At 42.1% G+C, this 16,158-nt stretch overlaps 1 protein-coding gene across 3 annotated transcripts in view; it reads right to left on the reverse strand.

The window, feature by feature from the left end:
- The window catches only part of spout1 (SPOUT domain containing methyltransferase 1), a 39,737-nt gene that overhangs the window by 9,751 nt on the left and 13,828 nt on the right, over positions 1 to 16,158 (reverse strand). Inside the window, exons 7-12 of one of the 3 annotated variants that reach the window (XM_087998188.1) lie at positions 15,903 to 16,033; positions 15,448 to 15,520; positions 10,571 to 10,669; positions 10,345 to 10,447; positions 5,498 to 5,645; positions 2,835 to 2,915 (exon numbers count right to left, since the gene is read on the reverse strand). In XM_087998188.1, the coding sequence (XP_087854314.1) occupies positions 2,874 to 2,915; positions 5,498 to 5,645; positions 10,345 to 10,447; positions 10,571 to 10,669; positions 15,448 to 15,520; positions 15,903 to 16,033 (596 nt within the window). In that variant the 3' untranslated portion in view covers positions 2,835 to 2,873. Of the gene's footprint in view, positions 1 to 2,834; positions 3,772 to 5,497; positions 5,646 to 10,344; positions 10,448 to 10,570; positions 10,670 to 15,447; positions 15,521 to 15,902; positions 16,034 to 16,158 lie in introns of those variants that run through there. The other 2 variants (XM_043720602.2, XM_043720603.2) reach the window with 2 other exon arrangements.

The raw sequence follows: 16,158 nt of genomic DNA on the forward strand, positions 1-16,158 counted from the left end.
TAGTTCGGTTGAGTTGACTGCATTCTTGATGGAATTGGGTGTTAATAGGTGTGTGGAATCAGAGGTTTTCTTGCTTTGCCCTCATGGTCCCCAAGACGGAGACTAGCTTCCAATTCTAGATTTTATTGGTTGAATCTAAACTGCACCAACTATCGTGGGCTTTGAAACCTTGTTCTCATAGCATTAGCCTGAGCCACTGGATTACTATCCAGTCAATACCATATGGCTACCATCTGTCCCCAATAAAGAATGTTCATATACTTTTCAGTCGAGCAAACAAAATAGAGAGAATTTAAGTTGCACAAGCTGTCACAATGACACTTAAACCTGTGACCTCTGGATTTGTAGTCAAGTGACACTGCCACTATCTCATGTTACACCCCAAAAGTACAGTCTTGCTAGTTTTGCCCTGAGTCTGACTCCATATAACCTTCACTCCATGACACAAATCAGTCTCAATGATCAAGCAGCCAAGGAGATTGCTGATGGATGAGTTGGAGTCTCCAGCGATCCAAAGTGTGCATTAAAACAAGGTACTGTTAAGAGGACTGACATTGATAGAAGCATGAGTAGGTGCAGTATACACAATATAAAACCATACTTACACCTAGAGATAGAACATAGAACATTACAGCGCAGTACAGGCCCTGTGGCTCTCGATGTTGCACCGCCCTGTCATACCAATCTGAAGCCCATCCCACCTACACTATTCCATGTACATCCATATGCCTGTCCAATGACTTAAATGCACTTAAACTTGGTGAATCTACTACCGTTGCAGTCAAAGCATTCCATACCCTTACTACTCTGATTAAAGAAACTACCACCGACATCTGTCTTATACCTATCTCCCCTCACTTTAAAATTGTGTCCCTTCGTGTTTGCCGTCCCCATACTTGGGGAAAGGCTCTCCCTGTCCCCCCTATCTAACCCTCTGATTATCTTGTATGTCTCTATTAAGTCACCTCTAACGAGTACAGCCTCAAGGCCCTCAGCCTTTCCTCATAAGACATTCCTTCCATACCAGGTAACATCCTAGTAACCTCTGCACCCTTTCCAAAGCTTCCACATCCTTCTTATAATGCGGTGACCAGAACTGTACACAAAACTCCAAGTGTGGCCGCACCAGAGTTTTGTACAGCTGCAGCATAACCTCCTGGTTCCGGAACTCAATCCCTCTATTTATAAAGGCCATAACACTGTATGCCTGCTTAACAACCCTGTCAATCTGGGTGGCAACTTTCAGGGATCTGTGTACATGTACACCGAGATCTCTCTGCTCATCTGCACTCCCAAGAATCTTACCATTAGCCCAGTACTTTGCATTCCGTTTACTCTGTCCAAAGTGTCTCACCTCACACTTGTCCACATTAAACTCCATTTGCCACCTCAACCTACTACATCCTTCGTCACTATCCACAACTCCACCGACCTTAGTGTCATCCGCAAATTTACTAACCTACCCTTCTGAGCCCTCATCCAGGACATTTATAAAAATGACGAACAGCAATGGACGCAACACCGACCCTTGCAGTATGTCGCTAGTAATTGGACACCAAGATGAACATATTCCATCAACTACAACCCTGTTTTCTTTCAGCAAGCCAATTACTGATCAAAACTGCTGTCTCCCACAATCCCATTCCTCCACATTTTGTATAATAGCCTACTGTGAGAACCTTATCGAACGCCATACTGAAATCCATATACACCACATCAACCGGTTTACTCTCATCTACCTGCTTGGTCACTTTGTCAAAAAACTCAATAAGATTCGTTAGGCACGATCTACCCTTCTCAAAACTGTGCTGACTGTACCTGATCAGAATATTCTTTGCTAGATGGTTATAAATCCTCTCTCTTATAACCTTTTCCAACATTTTATCAACAACTGAAGTGAGACTCACTGGTCTGTAATTACCAGCGTTGTCTCTACTACCCTTTTTGAACAAGGGAACCACATTTGCTATCCTCCAGTCTTCAGGCACTATTCCTGTAGACGATGATGATTTGAAGATCAATGCCAAAGGCTCAGCAATCTCTTCCCTTGCTTCCCAGAGGATCCTAGGATAGATCCCACCCGGCCCAGGGTACTTGTCTATTTTCACACTCTGCAGTATTTCTAATACCTCTTCCTTGTGAACCTCAACCTCTTCTAGTCTAGGTGCAAGTATCTCTATCTTCCTCGCCAACATTTTCAAAAGTGAACACTGTCAAACAATATTTGTTTAGTGCTTCCCCTATCTCCTCTGACTCCACACACAACTTCCTACTATCATCCTTGATTGGCCCTAATTTAACTCTCGTCATTCTTTTATTCCTGACATACCTATGGAAAGCCTTAGGGTTAACCCTGATCCTGTTCGCCAACAACTTCTCATGTCTCCTCCTGGCTCTTCTGAGCTCTTTTTTTTTTATGTCTTTCCTTCTGAGCTCTCTTTTTAGGTCTTTAGGACACCCCTTCTAACTCCTAACCCTAGAACCAGGAATATTGGAAGTCCAACACAGAGACCTGATCCCACCCTCTTTATGCTTGTATTCCTTAACTGTAGTGTCAAAGACTGCCTCTAATTCAGAATAGATATGTTAGTTTCAGTAGTTGGGCAACTGTGCAAAATAACGAGTGCAGAAAATGAAACGTGCCTCCAGATGCTCCTTGAAAATTAAAGATGATCAGTATGTCTGGCCATCACAGTACTGGGACACTGAAGCGTTTGCAGCAATTTTTTGTCAGTTGCTCTCAAAATTTCTTAGCTGAAGGATCCCTTTTGAAAAGGATTAATACCGACACTCCTGCAATTTAAATTCTACTGTATAAAACTTCACCAAGCGCATTGCACGTAAAGTGTTTTAATAATCCTTTAAGTGAACAGTTACAAAGGTCTGAAAAATGTGTTTGCCAGCTTCTTGTACACCTTAAAAAAAACAAATGTTTTAAAAATAAATTTTTATTCAAAACCGAAGTGACATAATTCATCAATAATACACCTTTCAAAATAAAGGGCTGCCTACTTAAGAGACAGAGAATTACTTTCTGACAGCGAGTCGCAAGTTGTCAGAATTCTCTTCCTCAAATAGGTGGTGCGAGCAGAGTTCTTGAATTTTTTTTTTTAAAAAGAGAAGATGAAAGATTATCGGGGGCAGGTAGGAATACGGAGCAGTCAGGGCCATGATCTTATTGAATGGCAGAGCGGGCTTGAGAGGCCAAGTGTCTCACTCCTGCTCTTAGTTCTTAAGTAAATAACCAGCCTACACTTCTGAATTGTAACACTGTGTGATGATCCCAAGAAAAGCACTGGAGGAACAGTTCTGGTCATACATCCAGAAGAGCTGCAATCAGCAAACATGTTTGATTTACTCCATTCAGTAGGAGTCTGACAGAAAACCACAGAAGTGATATCTGAGCCAGACTAAAGCCAGCAACATTCATCATTTATTCCTGTCCTCATCGAGTTGATGCATTGCTTGAGGATGAATCAAGTTATGATAAAATCTTCATCACCGTTTCACTGTTGGAAAGCACATGTTGCAGGAATACACTGCAGAATTTCAACATATGCACTCTCCCATTGCATCACAACCCATCTGCAATCAGGCTCTGGGGTCAGTCAGGAAGATGAATAATTGCCGGTGAATGCTGGTCCGTCATGATGTTAGCAGATTGCAGGTGTGGCACGCTGCAAAATATTTACACTTTCAATCTGAAGCAGAATTTCCGACTGCCATGTCAATCTTTGGTCGTAACGTGGATAGGGTAATGAGAATAGCTTCCTGGAAGATGACAAAAACACCAACCACGGTAAACCTTAACCACCAAAAGAATACGTTGTTTACAAAAGCACATTCTTTCAGGAGATGTGGGTGTTGCAGACATTTGTTACCCATCATTAATTGTCCTTGAACTGAGTGGCTTGCTCAGCCATTGGTGACTCAACTGCATCATTGTGCAAAGTCCAGACCAGGTAAGGATGGCAGATCTACTTCACTAAAAAGGTATGAGTGAACTAGATGTGATTTTATAGCAATTGATGATAATAATGGTGACTTGAAACGGAGGCATTTCAAAATATATATATAATGAATATAAATCACACCAGCTGCTGTGGGTACATTTGAACTCATATCTCTAGAGTTTCAAACTGGATCTCTGTATTATAAATTCAGTGATATTACGACAACTACTGATGCTGGTCTGACTGAAGGGAACAATGGGCCCTTTCCTACAGGAAAATTTGATGTGAAACTGTGGACAGTGAGAGATTCTTTCGATTGAAAAACAACAGAAGAAATCAAATCATCAACATTCTAAAGTGACCATTCTCTGATTCAGTACAATCAGCTCAGTAAATGTTAGCTTTGAAGAAGGGTCACTGGACCTGAAATGGCGACTTTGCTTTCTCTCCACAGAGGTCATCAGACTGGCTGAGTTTGTTCAGCAATTTTTGGTTTTTGTTTCAGTAAAGGTTACACTCTTCAGAAAGCAAAACAATTGGCAGAAGGATCATATCGGACTTGAAAACTTCAAACTCATTTCTCTTTCCACAGATGCTGAGTTTCTCCAGCATTGTATGCTCTTATTTAAAAACAAAATCATATTTTGTATGAAGTCACAACACCATAAATTCAAACACTGATCTTAATTTCAGTAGTAGAAATTACCCATATAAGCACCAAATTGGCCCAGCAATTGACTGAATCAAGGTAAATACCAGAATTTGTATTTTGTGTGGCTGTTCTTCTATGAAATTAGTTTTTTGGTCACAATCTGAGGGGTTCTTATGAGGAGAGGATTTGAGGGGATTCTGGATGCAGTATCCATGCCACAGCCACAGAAGACACCAGCCTGAGAAACCAAATTAGATGCAAAAATATTGCAGAGGGTGGAAATCTTGAACAAACACAGAATGCTGGAGAAACTTCAGACCAAACAAGAGTCTTAACAGACTCAAAAGGTAGGTTTGTTTGTCTCTCCACTCTTCCTGTCTGAACTGCTGTGATTCTCTAATGTTCACTGTGTTTAGGAAACCTAAATACCTATTGCTGCAGGAGGGCAACAGCCAAACAGCACTCGAAGGTACACAGTGCTGTGTTTTGCATAATTGTTCACTTCTATAATGAGTGAGGAAAGAACATAAGAGGACTACATGAATTATTACAACAGTGTGCTGACCAAGACGAGAGAGTCAGGTTTGAATTGAATTGGTGATTCAGAACATGTCCAAAGCACTTTAAGTCACAGAGAAAGACAAGAATAACTTGCGCTAAATGCATTAAAGTGCAATAATTTCCCAGTGTAATGTTGCTGGAATCTGTGAAGCAGTTCATGGTCATGTACTGGACCACTGCACTTGCCTATGAGTACACAAGGCTGGAAGGAAGGGAAAAGGAGACTGGGAAAATGTTGCTTTAGTTGCTGAGTAGATGACAAGTGCCTTTAAATCTGAAGCTTTATACCTCCTTACAGTCTCTGGCACAATAAGTTCCCTTAGTTACATACCTCAGTGCGGATGGTACGGCTGCCCTGACCAGGGCAGGTGTTGAGATACTGGTGAAAAAGGACACTGGGATCCGTAAAATTGAGGTTTTGATCAGCGTCTACACTGGCCTCAAGTCCATGAAGGCCACCAAACACCACCAACAAATTCCTAAAGCAGGGAGGAAAAATATTATGGCATCTTCTTCACAGCATGTGTAAAATGAAGGAGTGTGGGAAGATGCAACAAATCGGTATTATTAAATTACTGATGGTAAAAGTGAGCAACCCTTCAAAAAAACTCAAACATTATCAAAATTTAACAGAAAATATTAAACAGTGGCTTATTGGGTTGGCTCTGAACTCCATTAGACGCAGCTGCATTTGTGGTTACGTACAAGGTCGGAAGAAACAGAAACAGAATTTCTAGGATGAGTGCCATTTAAAGGAAATCAAATTTATGCAATATCTTTAACATTGCCAAACATCTCTATGTTCTTCTTCTGTTCAATAAAGGTTATGCCACGAATTGCACAAGGAGATATTAGGAAGATGATGATCAAAAGCTCAGTCAACCAGGTTTTAAGGAGTATCAGAAATCCGAGAGCATGGACAAGTTTAAGGACACTGAGAAGGCCGGGGAGTAAACTATCAAGACAGCGATGGCAAAGCCATTTAATGGGAATGACAGAATTCAAGGTGGGGGGGGGGGATCAAAAGGCCAAAACTAAAAGAATACCACAATCTCAGAGGGTTGTCAGGTCTGAGGTAGTTGCAAAGGCAAGGAGGTGAGACCATGGACGGACTTGGACACAAGAATGAGTATTGCAAACGTAAGGCACTGTAGCTTGGAAAAGAGATGAAATGAAAGAGAAATTTCTTCACCCAAAAGAGTCTGTGACAATTGTTACCATAGAAAGCAGTCAAGGCCAAAACATTGTATGATTTTAAGGTGGAGTTGGATATAGTACTTAGGACGAATGAGATCAAAGGATATGGTGGAAAAGTGGGAACAGGTCACAGAATTGGATGATCATAATGAATAGCAAAGTAAGCTCAAAGAGCCAAATGGCTCACACCTCCTGCTATTTTCTATGTTTTGATATTTTACCCATTTACAGGCATCCTCAGGCTGGATGGGCAGGCTGTGATTTCCACCCTGAAAGCAATGCTATCATGTAAGGAGTTTAAACAGAAAACTATGAACTGTTTCTGAATGGCAATAGACATCTTCCTGACATATGGAGGTTGTCCAATTTTACAAACGATGCATAAACTGCCAACATTACTGACAATTAAATTATAGTTTTTCTGTAAGGATGTGAGGACCATACCAAATATTACAAAAGTAAATTGCTGCTGCTGGCTGGCAATAAGATGAAGGTCAAAAAAGTTGGGCCAATACACACTTTCGTTTAGAAGAATGAGAGATGATATGAAACTTATAAATTTCTGAGAAGGCTTGACAGGTGCTGAAAAGATGTTTCCCTTGTGGGGAAGACTGGACCTAGGAGTCACAATTTTAAGATTAAGAGATCTCGCTTTTGAGAGAGATTAGGTTTTATGTTTTTTTCTCCCACTCAGGATTATTAGTCTGGAATTCTCTTGCTCAGAAAATAGTGGAAACTGGGTCATTGAATTTATTCAAAATCAAGTTAGACAGATTTTGACATTCAAGGGCTATGGGGTTGACAAGGAAGTAGAGTTGAGACTATAATCAGATCAATATTACCTTATTGAACAGCACAGCTTCTTAAGGGGCTGAATGGCCTACTCCTATTTCGGGGTTCTTAAGGTATCTTACTAATTAATTTGCAAGTAGAATTACTTTGTTTGCTGTTATGGATGCTTCCCTACAGATTGGAAGTGATTGCAATCTTAAAAAGAGGAAGCTGGCAGCCAAAGTCTAATATCAAGGCTGGGGAACTAAGAGCATTTAATTAAAGTTGTGGAGTCCTACACCACCGAGACAGGCCCTTTGGCCCACACTGTCCCTGCCGACCAAAATGTCCACTTACACTAACCCCATTTCCCTGCACTTGGCTCATATCCTTCTAAAATCTTTCCTATCCATGTATTTGTCCGAATGCCTTTTAAATGTTGTTAATGTACGCGCCTCAACAACTTCCACAGGCAGCTCATTCCATATGCGTACCACCCTCTATAAAAATGTTGCTCCTCACATACCCTTTTATTCTTTCCTCTCCAACCTTAAACTGATGTCATCTAGTCCACGATTCCACAACCTGGGGAAATGATTGAGTGCATTCACCCCACCCATGCCTCTCATGATCTTATACACTTCAAGAACTCCCCTCAGTCTCCTACACTAAAGGTCCTAGCTTGTCCTAACGCCTTCTATAACTCAGATTGTTCAGCCCTAGCACACATTCTTGTCAATTTCTTCTGCACTCTTTCCAGCTTAATAACATCCTTCCTATAGCAAGGTGACCAATATTGAACACGATACTCCAAGTGCAGCCTCACCAATGTCCTGTACAACTGCAACGTAACTTCCCAACTTCAATACTCAATGCCCTGACTAATAAAGGTCAGTGTGCCGAAAACCTTCTTCATTGTCCTGTCTCCCTGTGACTCCACTTTCAGAGAACTGTGCACATGAACTCCAAGATCCCTCTGTCCCACTACACTCTTTTAAGGCCCTACCATTCACCATGAAACTCCTACCTTGATTTGACTTTCTAAAATCCAACAAGCACCCTTCCACTATTAACCTCTGCTTCCTACCATCAAGCCAATTGTGCATCCAATTTGCCAGCTCCCCCCTGGATTCCATGCGATCTAACCTTACAAAGCAGCCTACCACATGGAACCTTATCAAAAGCCTTACTAAAATTCATACAGACTACATCTATTGCCCTGCCTCATCAACCTTGCTGGTTCCTTCATCAAAGAACTCTTAAATTTGTGAGGCAGGATCTCCCATACACAAAGCTGTGCTGACTGCTTCTGTGTCTTTCCAAATGCATATATATCCTTTCTCTCTGCATCTTCCCAAGTAACTTACCCACCACAGATGATAGGCTTACTGGTCTATAGTTCCCAGGTTTTTCTTTACAACCCTTCGTGAATAAAGGCACAAAGTTCGCTACCCTCCAGTCTTCTGGGACCTCATCCATGGCTAATGTGCATTATCACGTCAGGGAATCTTGCAGATTGGGAACGTTCAGTCAGTTTTAGATATCAGTCACTTTTTTTTTCTCCAAACAACGTGAGGAACCAGCAATGTGGTGAATGGGCTGATAAGGTGATTATCAGAATTTAAGAATATGACAATGTATCTCAGAAGATGCTTACAGAGTCACAGAATCATACAACATGGAAACAGATTATTTGGTCCAACTCTTTAATACCGACCAAGTTTCCCAAACTAAACTAGTCCCACTTGGCTGCGTTTGGCCCATACCCTTTTAAACCTTTTCTAATCATGTATCTCTCCAAACATCGTTTAAATCTGTAACTGTTCCTGCATCTGTGGTAGTTTATTCCACATACAAACCACCCTCTGTGTGAAAAGTTGTCCCTCAGGTCCTTTTTAAATCTTTCTCCTCTCACCTGAAAAATATGCCCTCTAATTTTGAACTCCCCTACCACAGCGAACAGATCTTTACTACTGACCTTATCTATGCTTCTCATGATTTTATAAATCTCTATTAAGTTACCCATGGAAAAAAAATTCCCAGCCTATTTTTATAACTCAAAACTTCCATTCCCAGTAATATCCTGGTAAATCTTTTCTGAACCCTCTCTAATTTAATAATATCCTTCCTATAGCAGGACAACCAGAACTGTACACTGTACTCCAGAAGAGTCCTATACAACCTCAACATGTTATCCCAACTCCTATACTCAAAAGGTCTGAAGGATGAAGGCAAGTGTGCTAAATGCCTTAACTGCCTCATCTATATGTGACACAAATTTCAAAGAATTACGTACCGGAACCCCTAAGTGTCTCTGTTCTACAACATTACCCAGGGCCCTACCATTAATTGTATATGTACTGCCCTTGTTTGTTTTAACAAAATGCAATACCTCGCATTTATACAAACTAAGCTCTATCTGCCACTTCTCAGTCCTTTGACCCAATTGATCAAGATCTCTTTGTAATCTTTGTTAACCTCCTTTACTCTCAACTATCCCACCAATTTTAGTGGCATCCGCAACTTTACTAACTATGCCTCCTAAATTCTCATCCAAATTGTGTATATAAAAGACAAAAGCAGTGGACCCAGCACTGATCCCTATGGCACACCGCTAGTCACAGGCCTCCAGTCCAAATAACAACTCTCCGCCATCACCCTCTGTCTCCTACCGTCAAGTCAATTTTGTATCCAATTGGCAAACTCTCCCTGAATCCCATGTGATCTTAACTTTACTAACCATTCTACCATGTGGAATCTTGTCAAAGACTTTACTAAAGTCCACACAGACAATGTCTACAGCATTACCCTCATCAACCTTATTGGTCACGTCCTCAAAACTGTGCTGACTATCCCTGGTCTGTCCAAATGTATGTAACTCCTATCTCTCAAAATCCGCTTCAACAACTTATCCACTACTGATGTACTGTCCAGTCTATAGTTCAATAGTTTTATGGGGAGGGGGAAATCTAGTCAAGAGAAAAGCACAACCAAAGGAATAGATAATTTTTTTTGCTGTTCTATTGAGTTTAAATTAATGATAACAAAAACATGATCACAAAATAACTTTCTTCAGGTTTGGGTGTGACTGGTGATCAAAAAACTCACTGAAAAATCTTTACTTCTTACTGAATATTTGTAAATCTCAAGAGGTAATTGAGATAGTAAAGCAATTATCCTTACAGAAGGTACACCGAAAATGAGCCTTACTTGAATGAGGGAAATGTAACACTGTCAACATTTGACCCTCGCTCAGATGTGCCAATTGAGAGATCATAGCCATCCTTTAATGGGCACTCTGTGAACACAGCACCTATAATACACAGACAGGAAGGTTTAAGTTTGAAAACAGATTTTTAATTCCCCCATTTAACCTTTACCCTAATCTTTTAATTTAAATCGTGTTACAAGAGTAAGAGGATGACATGGAACTCACTGAGGCATGAAGCAAGTCGCACCGTGTAACCCCAGTACAGGCCAGATTCTGTGCGCGGGGTGTGTGGTGCAACAACTGTGCCCTTCAAAGCTTTGCTCTCTGAAAGCACAACACACAGAAGGATTATGGGCAGTGTTAGTGGCACTTTGTTTGCTGGACATTAGTGAAGCCAGACAAAGGGGCACATGTTAAGTTAATAGTAGAACCTAATGTTATTCAGTTGCAGGTATGTCCTCAAATGCAAACTCAAAAGGTTTAACTGTTTCCAAGACATCAAAACTGAACAAATTCTCTCAAGGGAAATAAATAATTGCATTTGAGCTGAATGGTCTCACGATGCACCAGATCTAAAATACACCAACAGTAAAGCAATTTAACATAAGAATAGGCGGCCATTCTGCCCCTCCAGACTGTTCCATTATTTTATGAGATAATGGCTGTTTTATATCTCAACCCTACCCACCTGCCTTCTTTTCTTTACTCTTGCATGGGTTGAGTGTATTAATGGCAGGCCAGCATTTGTTCCCCATCCCTAATTACCCTTGAACTGAATGGCATTTCAGGGGGCAGTTAAGTGACAACCACATAGATAAGGAGCTGGAGTTACTGTAGGCCAGACCAAGTGTGAAGGCAGATTTCATGAGAAGATTTGTAGCTCAGGTGCTTGTTCTGTGGTTCTGTTCGCCGAGCTGGAAGTTTTTGTTGCAAACGTTTCGTCCCCTGTCTAGGTGACATCCTCAGTGCTTGGGAGCCTCCTGTGAAGCGCTTCTGTGGTGTTTCCTCCGGCCTTTATAGTGGCCTGTCCCTGCCGCTTCCGGTTGTCAGTTTCAGCTGTCCACTGTAGTGGCCGGTATATTGGGTCCAGGTCTGTGTTTGTTGATGGAGTTTGCGGATGAGTGCCATGCTTCTAGGAATTCCCTGGCTGTTCTTTGTTTCGCTTGCCCTATAATGGTAGTGTTGTCCCAGTCAAATTCATGTTGCCTGTCGTCTGCGTGTGTGGCTACTAGGGATAGCTGGCCATGTCGTTTCGTGGCTAGTTGATGTTCGTGGATGCGGATCGTTAGCTGTCTTCCTGTTTGTCCTATATAGTGTTTTGTGCAGTCCTTGCATGGGATTTTGTACACTACATTAGTTTTGCTCATGCTGGGTATCGGGTCCTTCATTCTGGTGAGTTGTTGTCTGAGTGTGGCTGTTGGGTTTGTGTGCTGTTATAAGTCCTAGTGATCGCAGTAGTCTGGCTGTCATTTCAGAGATGTTCTTGATGTATGATAGTGTGGCCAGTCCTTTGGGTTGCGGCATGTCCTCGTTCCATTGTCTTTCTCTTGGCATCTGTTGATGCAATTGCGAGGATATCCGTTTTTGGCGAATACCTTGTATAGGTGTTCCTCTTCCTCTTTTTGCAGTTCTGGTGTGCTGCAGTGTGTTGTGGCCCTTTTGAATAGTGTCTTGATGCAACTTCATTTGTGTGTGTTGGGGAGGTTGCTTTCTTAGTTCAGGACTTGGTCTGTGTGTGTGGCTTTCCTGTGTACCTTGGTGGCGAATTCTCCATTCGGTGTTCTCTGTACCCTCACGTCGAGGAATGGGAGTTGGTTGTCCTTTTCTTCCTCTCTCGTGAATCGGATTCCTGTGAGTGTGGAGTTGATGATCCGGTATGTTTTCTCTATTTCCGTGTTTTTAATGATTACAAAGGTGTCATCAACGTATCTGACCCAGAGTTTGGGTTGAATTTGTGGTAAGACTTTGTTCTAACCTTTGCATTACTGCTTCTGCTATGAGTCCAGAGATCGGTGAGCCCATGGGTGTTCCGTTGATTTGTTCGTATATCTGGTTGTTGAATGTGAAATGTGTTGTGAGGCACAAGTCCAGTAGTTTAAGTATGCCGTCTTTGTTGATGGGTTCAACGTCCTGTTGTCTGTTATGTCTGTTCAGCAGGTTGGCTATTGTTTCTCTGGCTAGGGCTTTGTCAATAGAGGTGAACAGTGCCGTTACGTCGAATGAGACCATGGTTTCTTCCTTGTCTATGTGTATATTTCTGATGATGTCCAAGAATTCCTGTGTTGATTGTATAGAGTGTCTGGATCCGCTGATCAGGTGTTTCAGTTTCTGCTGTAGTTCTTTAGCCAGTTTGTGCGATGGTGTCCCTGGTAGTGATACTATGGGTCTGAGTGGGAGGTCTGGTTTGTGCACTTTAGGTAGTCCATAGAATCTGGGGGTGTTGTTGCTTTCAGGTTTCATTCTTTGTAGGTCAGACCTGGTTATCTGTCCGTTTTTTTTGTAGGTTCCTCAGTGTGTTGTTTATCCTATTGGTGAGCTGTGGGGTGGGGTCAAACTCCCTCTTTTGGTAGGTGTTGGTATCTGCGAGTAGTTCTTGTGCTTTTTGGATGTACTCTGCTTTGTCCAGGATGACCGTCATTCTGCCTTTGTCTGCTGGTAGGATGATTATGTTCTTATCGTTTCTTAGTGATTTTAGTGCTTCCCTCTCCTTGGTGTTGAGGTTATGTGTTTGTCTTTTCCTTGTTATCAGGGGTACGATACTTTGTCTCACTGTTTGGTGTGTCTCTTCTGTCAGTCCATTGTTCCTGAGTGTGCATTCTAGTGCTGCTAGGAAGTCTGCTGTCTTGGCATCCCTGTGGTTGTAGTTGAGTCCCTTGGCCAGTATTGTTCTTTCCGTGTCTGTGAGCTGTCTGTGGGAGAGGTTTTTAACCCAGGTGTGTTTGTTGTGTGTTAGTTTGGCCATTTTTTTCTTTTAGTGCTGTTTTTTTGTGGTGTGTAGTCCTGTTCTGTCCTATGGTGACAGCCCGGTCACAGGAATCCGATGGTCACAGGAATCCGATTCACGAGAGAGGAAGAAAAGGACAACCAACTCCCATTCCTAGACGTGAGGGTACAGAGAACACCAAACAGAGAATTCACCACCAAGGTACACAGGAAAGCCACACACACAGACCAAGTCCTGAACTATGAAAGCAACCACCCCAATACACACAAACGAAGTTGCATCAAGACACTATTCAAAAGGGCCACAACACACTGCAGCACACCAGCACACTACCATACATCAAGAACATCTCTGAAATGACAGCCAGACTACTGCGACCACTAGGACTTATAACAGCACACAAACCAACAGCCACACTCAGACAACAACTCACCAGAACGAAGGACCCGATACCCAGCATGAGCAAAACTAATGTAGTGTACAAAATCCCATGCAAGGACTGCACAAAACACTATATAGACAGCTAACGATCCACATCCACGAACATCAACTAGCCACGAAACGACACGGCCAGCTATCCCTAGTAGCCACACACGCAGACGACAAGCAACATGAATTTGACTGGGACAACACTACCATTATAAGGCAAGCGAAACAAAGAACAGCCAGGGAATTCCTAGAAGCATGGCACTCATCCACAAACTCCATCAACAAACACATCGACCTGGACCCAATATACCGGCCACTACAGCGGACAGCTGAAACTGACAACCGGAAGCGGCAGGGACAGGCCACTATAAATGCCGGAGGAAACACCACAGAAGCGCTTCACAGGAGGCTCCCAAGCACTGAGGATGTCACCAAGACAGGGGACGAAACGTTTGCAACAAAAACTTCCAGCTCGGCGAACAGAACCACAGCAGGTTTCCTTCCCATAAGGACAGTGGTATGATGTGTACCTACGACCCCGCAGTATTAGCCTGGACCCCCAGCTTCATCATCCAGTGACATTACCACTCTCTCCTCCCAATATGGAGCTTTTGCACACTTTTCAAATCCTTGTGTAGCAAAAATTTATCACCTTTTGATTTAAAATTATTATTTGAACTAGCACCTACTGCTTTTTGAAGAAGGCTATTTCACCCCTCTACGTTCGCTCCTCCACCCTCCCCAAATCCCCCACTCCCTCAAGTGAGAAACTGCTTCCTAATTTCTCTCCTGAATGGCCTTCTCAGCTCTTAAGGTTATATCCCATTATCCTGTACTCTCACGAAGAAAATATCTTATCAACTCCTTTCAAAATCCTGTAAACCCCCGGTCAACTTCTATATTCGAGAGATGACACATCTATTTCATGTAATTGTTCTTCAAGATCTAATCTTCGGAGTACTTTATATTGTTGTAGGAAAACTTACTTTCCATTATATTCTGGCTTTCTTATTATACAGGTATCCCCTGCTTTTCAAACATTTGCTTTACGCAATTTCGCTTTTACAAAAGACCTACGTTAGTACCTGTTTTCATGAATCTGAAGAGGATTTTTGCTTTTACGAGAAAAGGTGATAATTTTTCCCCATATAAATCACACACCTTTGCTTTATGCAATTTCCAGCTTATGATGGTTCCCAGTAAACCTATCTACTTTCAAATAGTGGGGGCTACCTGTATAAAACATAGTCCACTCCCTTTCAGATGTGACCTTTACCATCCAGAGGACAAAGGCAGTAGATACATCGAAACACCACTGCCTACCTGCAAGCTCTCTTCCAGACACATTTCATCCAAAATTGCCATTCCTTTCCCATCAATCGGTCCAAGTCCTGAAACACCCCTCCACTTAGGGTTACCTACTCCCCAAGGGCTATAGTGGTTCATGGTGGCAACTCACCAGCATTTTCTCCAAAGCACTTAGGGGTGGGAAACAGCTGGTGGCTTCAAGTCATTCTCAAATCCGATGAACAAATGAAAAAAAAAGCTTAAGTCATCTTTTTGCACCTCGCTACAATTTTATAGTTCGGGAAAGACTGGAGTGATCCTAGTGCAGATCCTATAGAGATCATACGCCACAAATATCACACTCTTCCCACACTTGCTTTAGAAACTATTGTCACACTATAATAACCATGAACTTAACAAATGGATTCTGATCCTTTTTTACCTGGCTTCTCATTCTTGTGTAGTCGGACGGTAACCCGTAAACCAGGTTGGAGCTGTCGGTCGATCTGTACCTCCTAATTCCAATTAATAAAACAGAAGTGAGTAAGAAAAGGGAGGTGGAAGAGTCCCACTTAGTAAAATGTACAAGAGAAAAAAAACTTGTAGAGCGGCTAGAGTTGGATAAATTTGCCAGTCCATTCATTGCACAGAATGAGCTAAATGACTTTGGAATTCTATAATACAAGAAGCTTTCATAGAATTATTGAACTGCGACTGGATTTACATTTGGTTCAGGAACACATACAACTCTCCGGTCAGTGAAAATCCTAACAGCATGACAGACATATACTGAAAGCAAGAGCTAAAAAGCAAACAATTAAGTTTTTACTGAAAGTTTTTCAAGAATTCAAATTCCATGCCATCCTTTGTAACAGGCCTAGATTGCTCTGCACAAACCTTTCTCATGCCACAGTTTACAAATGATCCTTTCTGGAGTTTACTGGGCCGATCAACAACCACTCCCTCACGGTATTCAGATTGCTCATCCATCCTCATGTGGTGTGGACTATCGAGTGGATTCAGGAGGCCTGGAACAAGCACAACCACAGACCATTTAGCCCAGCAAGTTTATGCAACCTAACACGCTTCATCCTAACCAAATCAACTTGTCCTTCTGTGCTTTTCTCCTTCATGCTCTTACCTAGCTTCCCCC

This window comes from Chiloscyllium plagiosum, unplaced genomic scaffold, assembly GCF_037043375.1.
Source record: "Chiloscyllium plagiosum isolate Xiang-an unplaced genomic scaffold, Cpla_swu_hap1 HiC_scaffold_21, whole genome shotgun sequence".
In the NCBI taxonomy this organism is placed as follows: Eukaryota; Metazoa; Chordata; class Chondrichthyes; order Orectolobiformes; family Hemiscylliidae; genus Chiloscyllium; species Chiloscyllium plagiosum.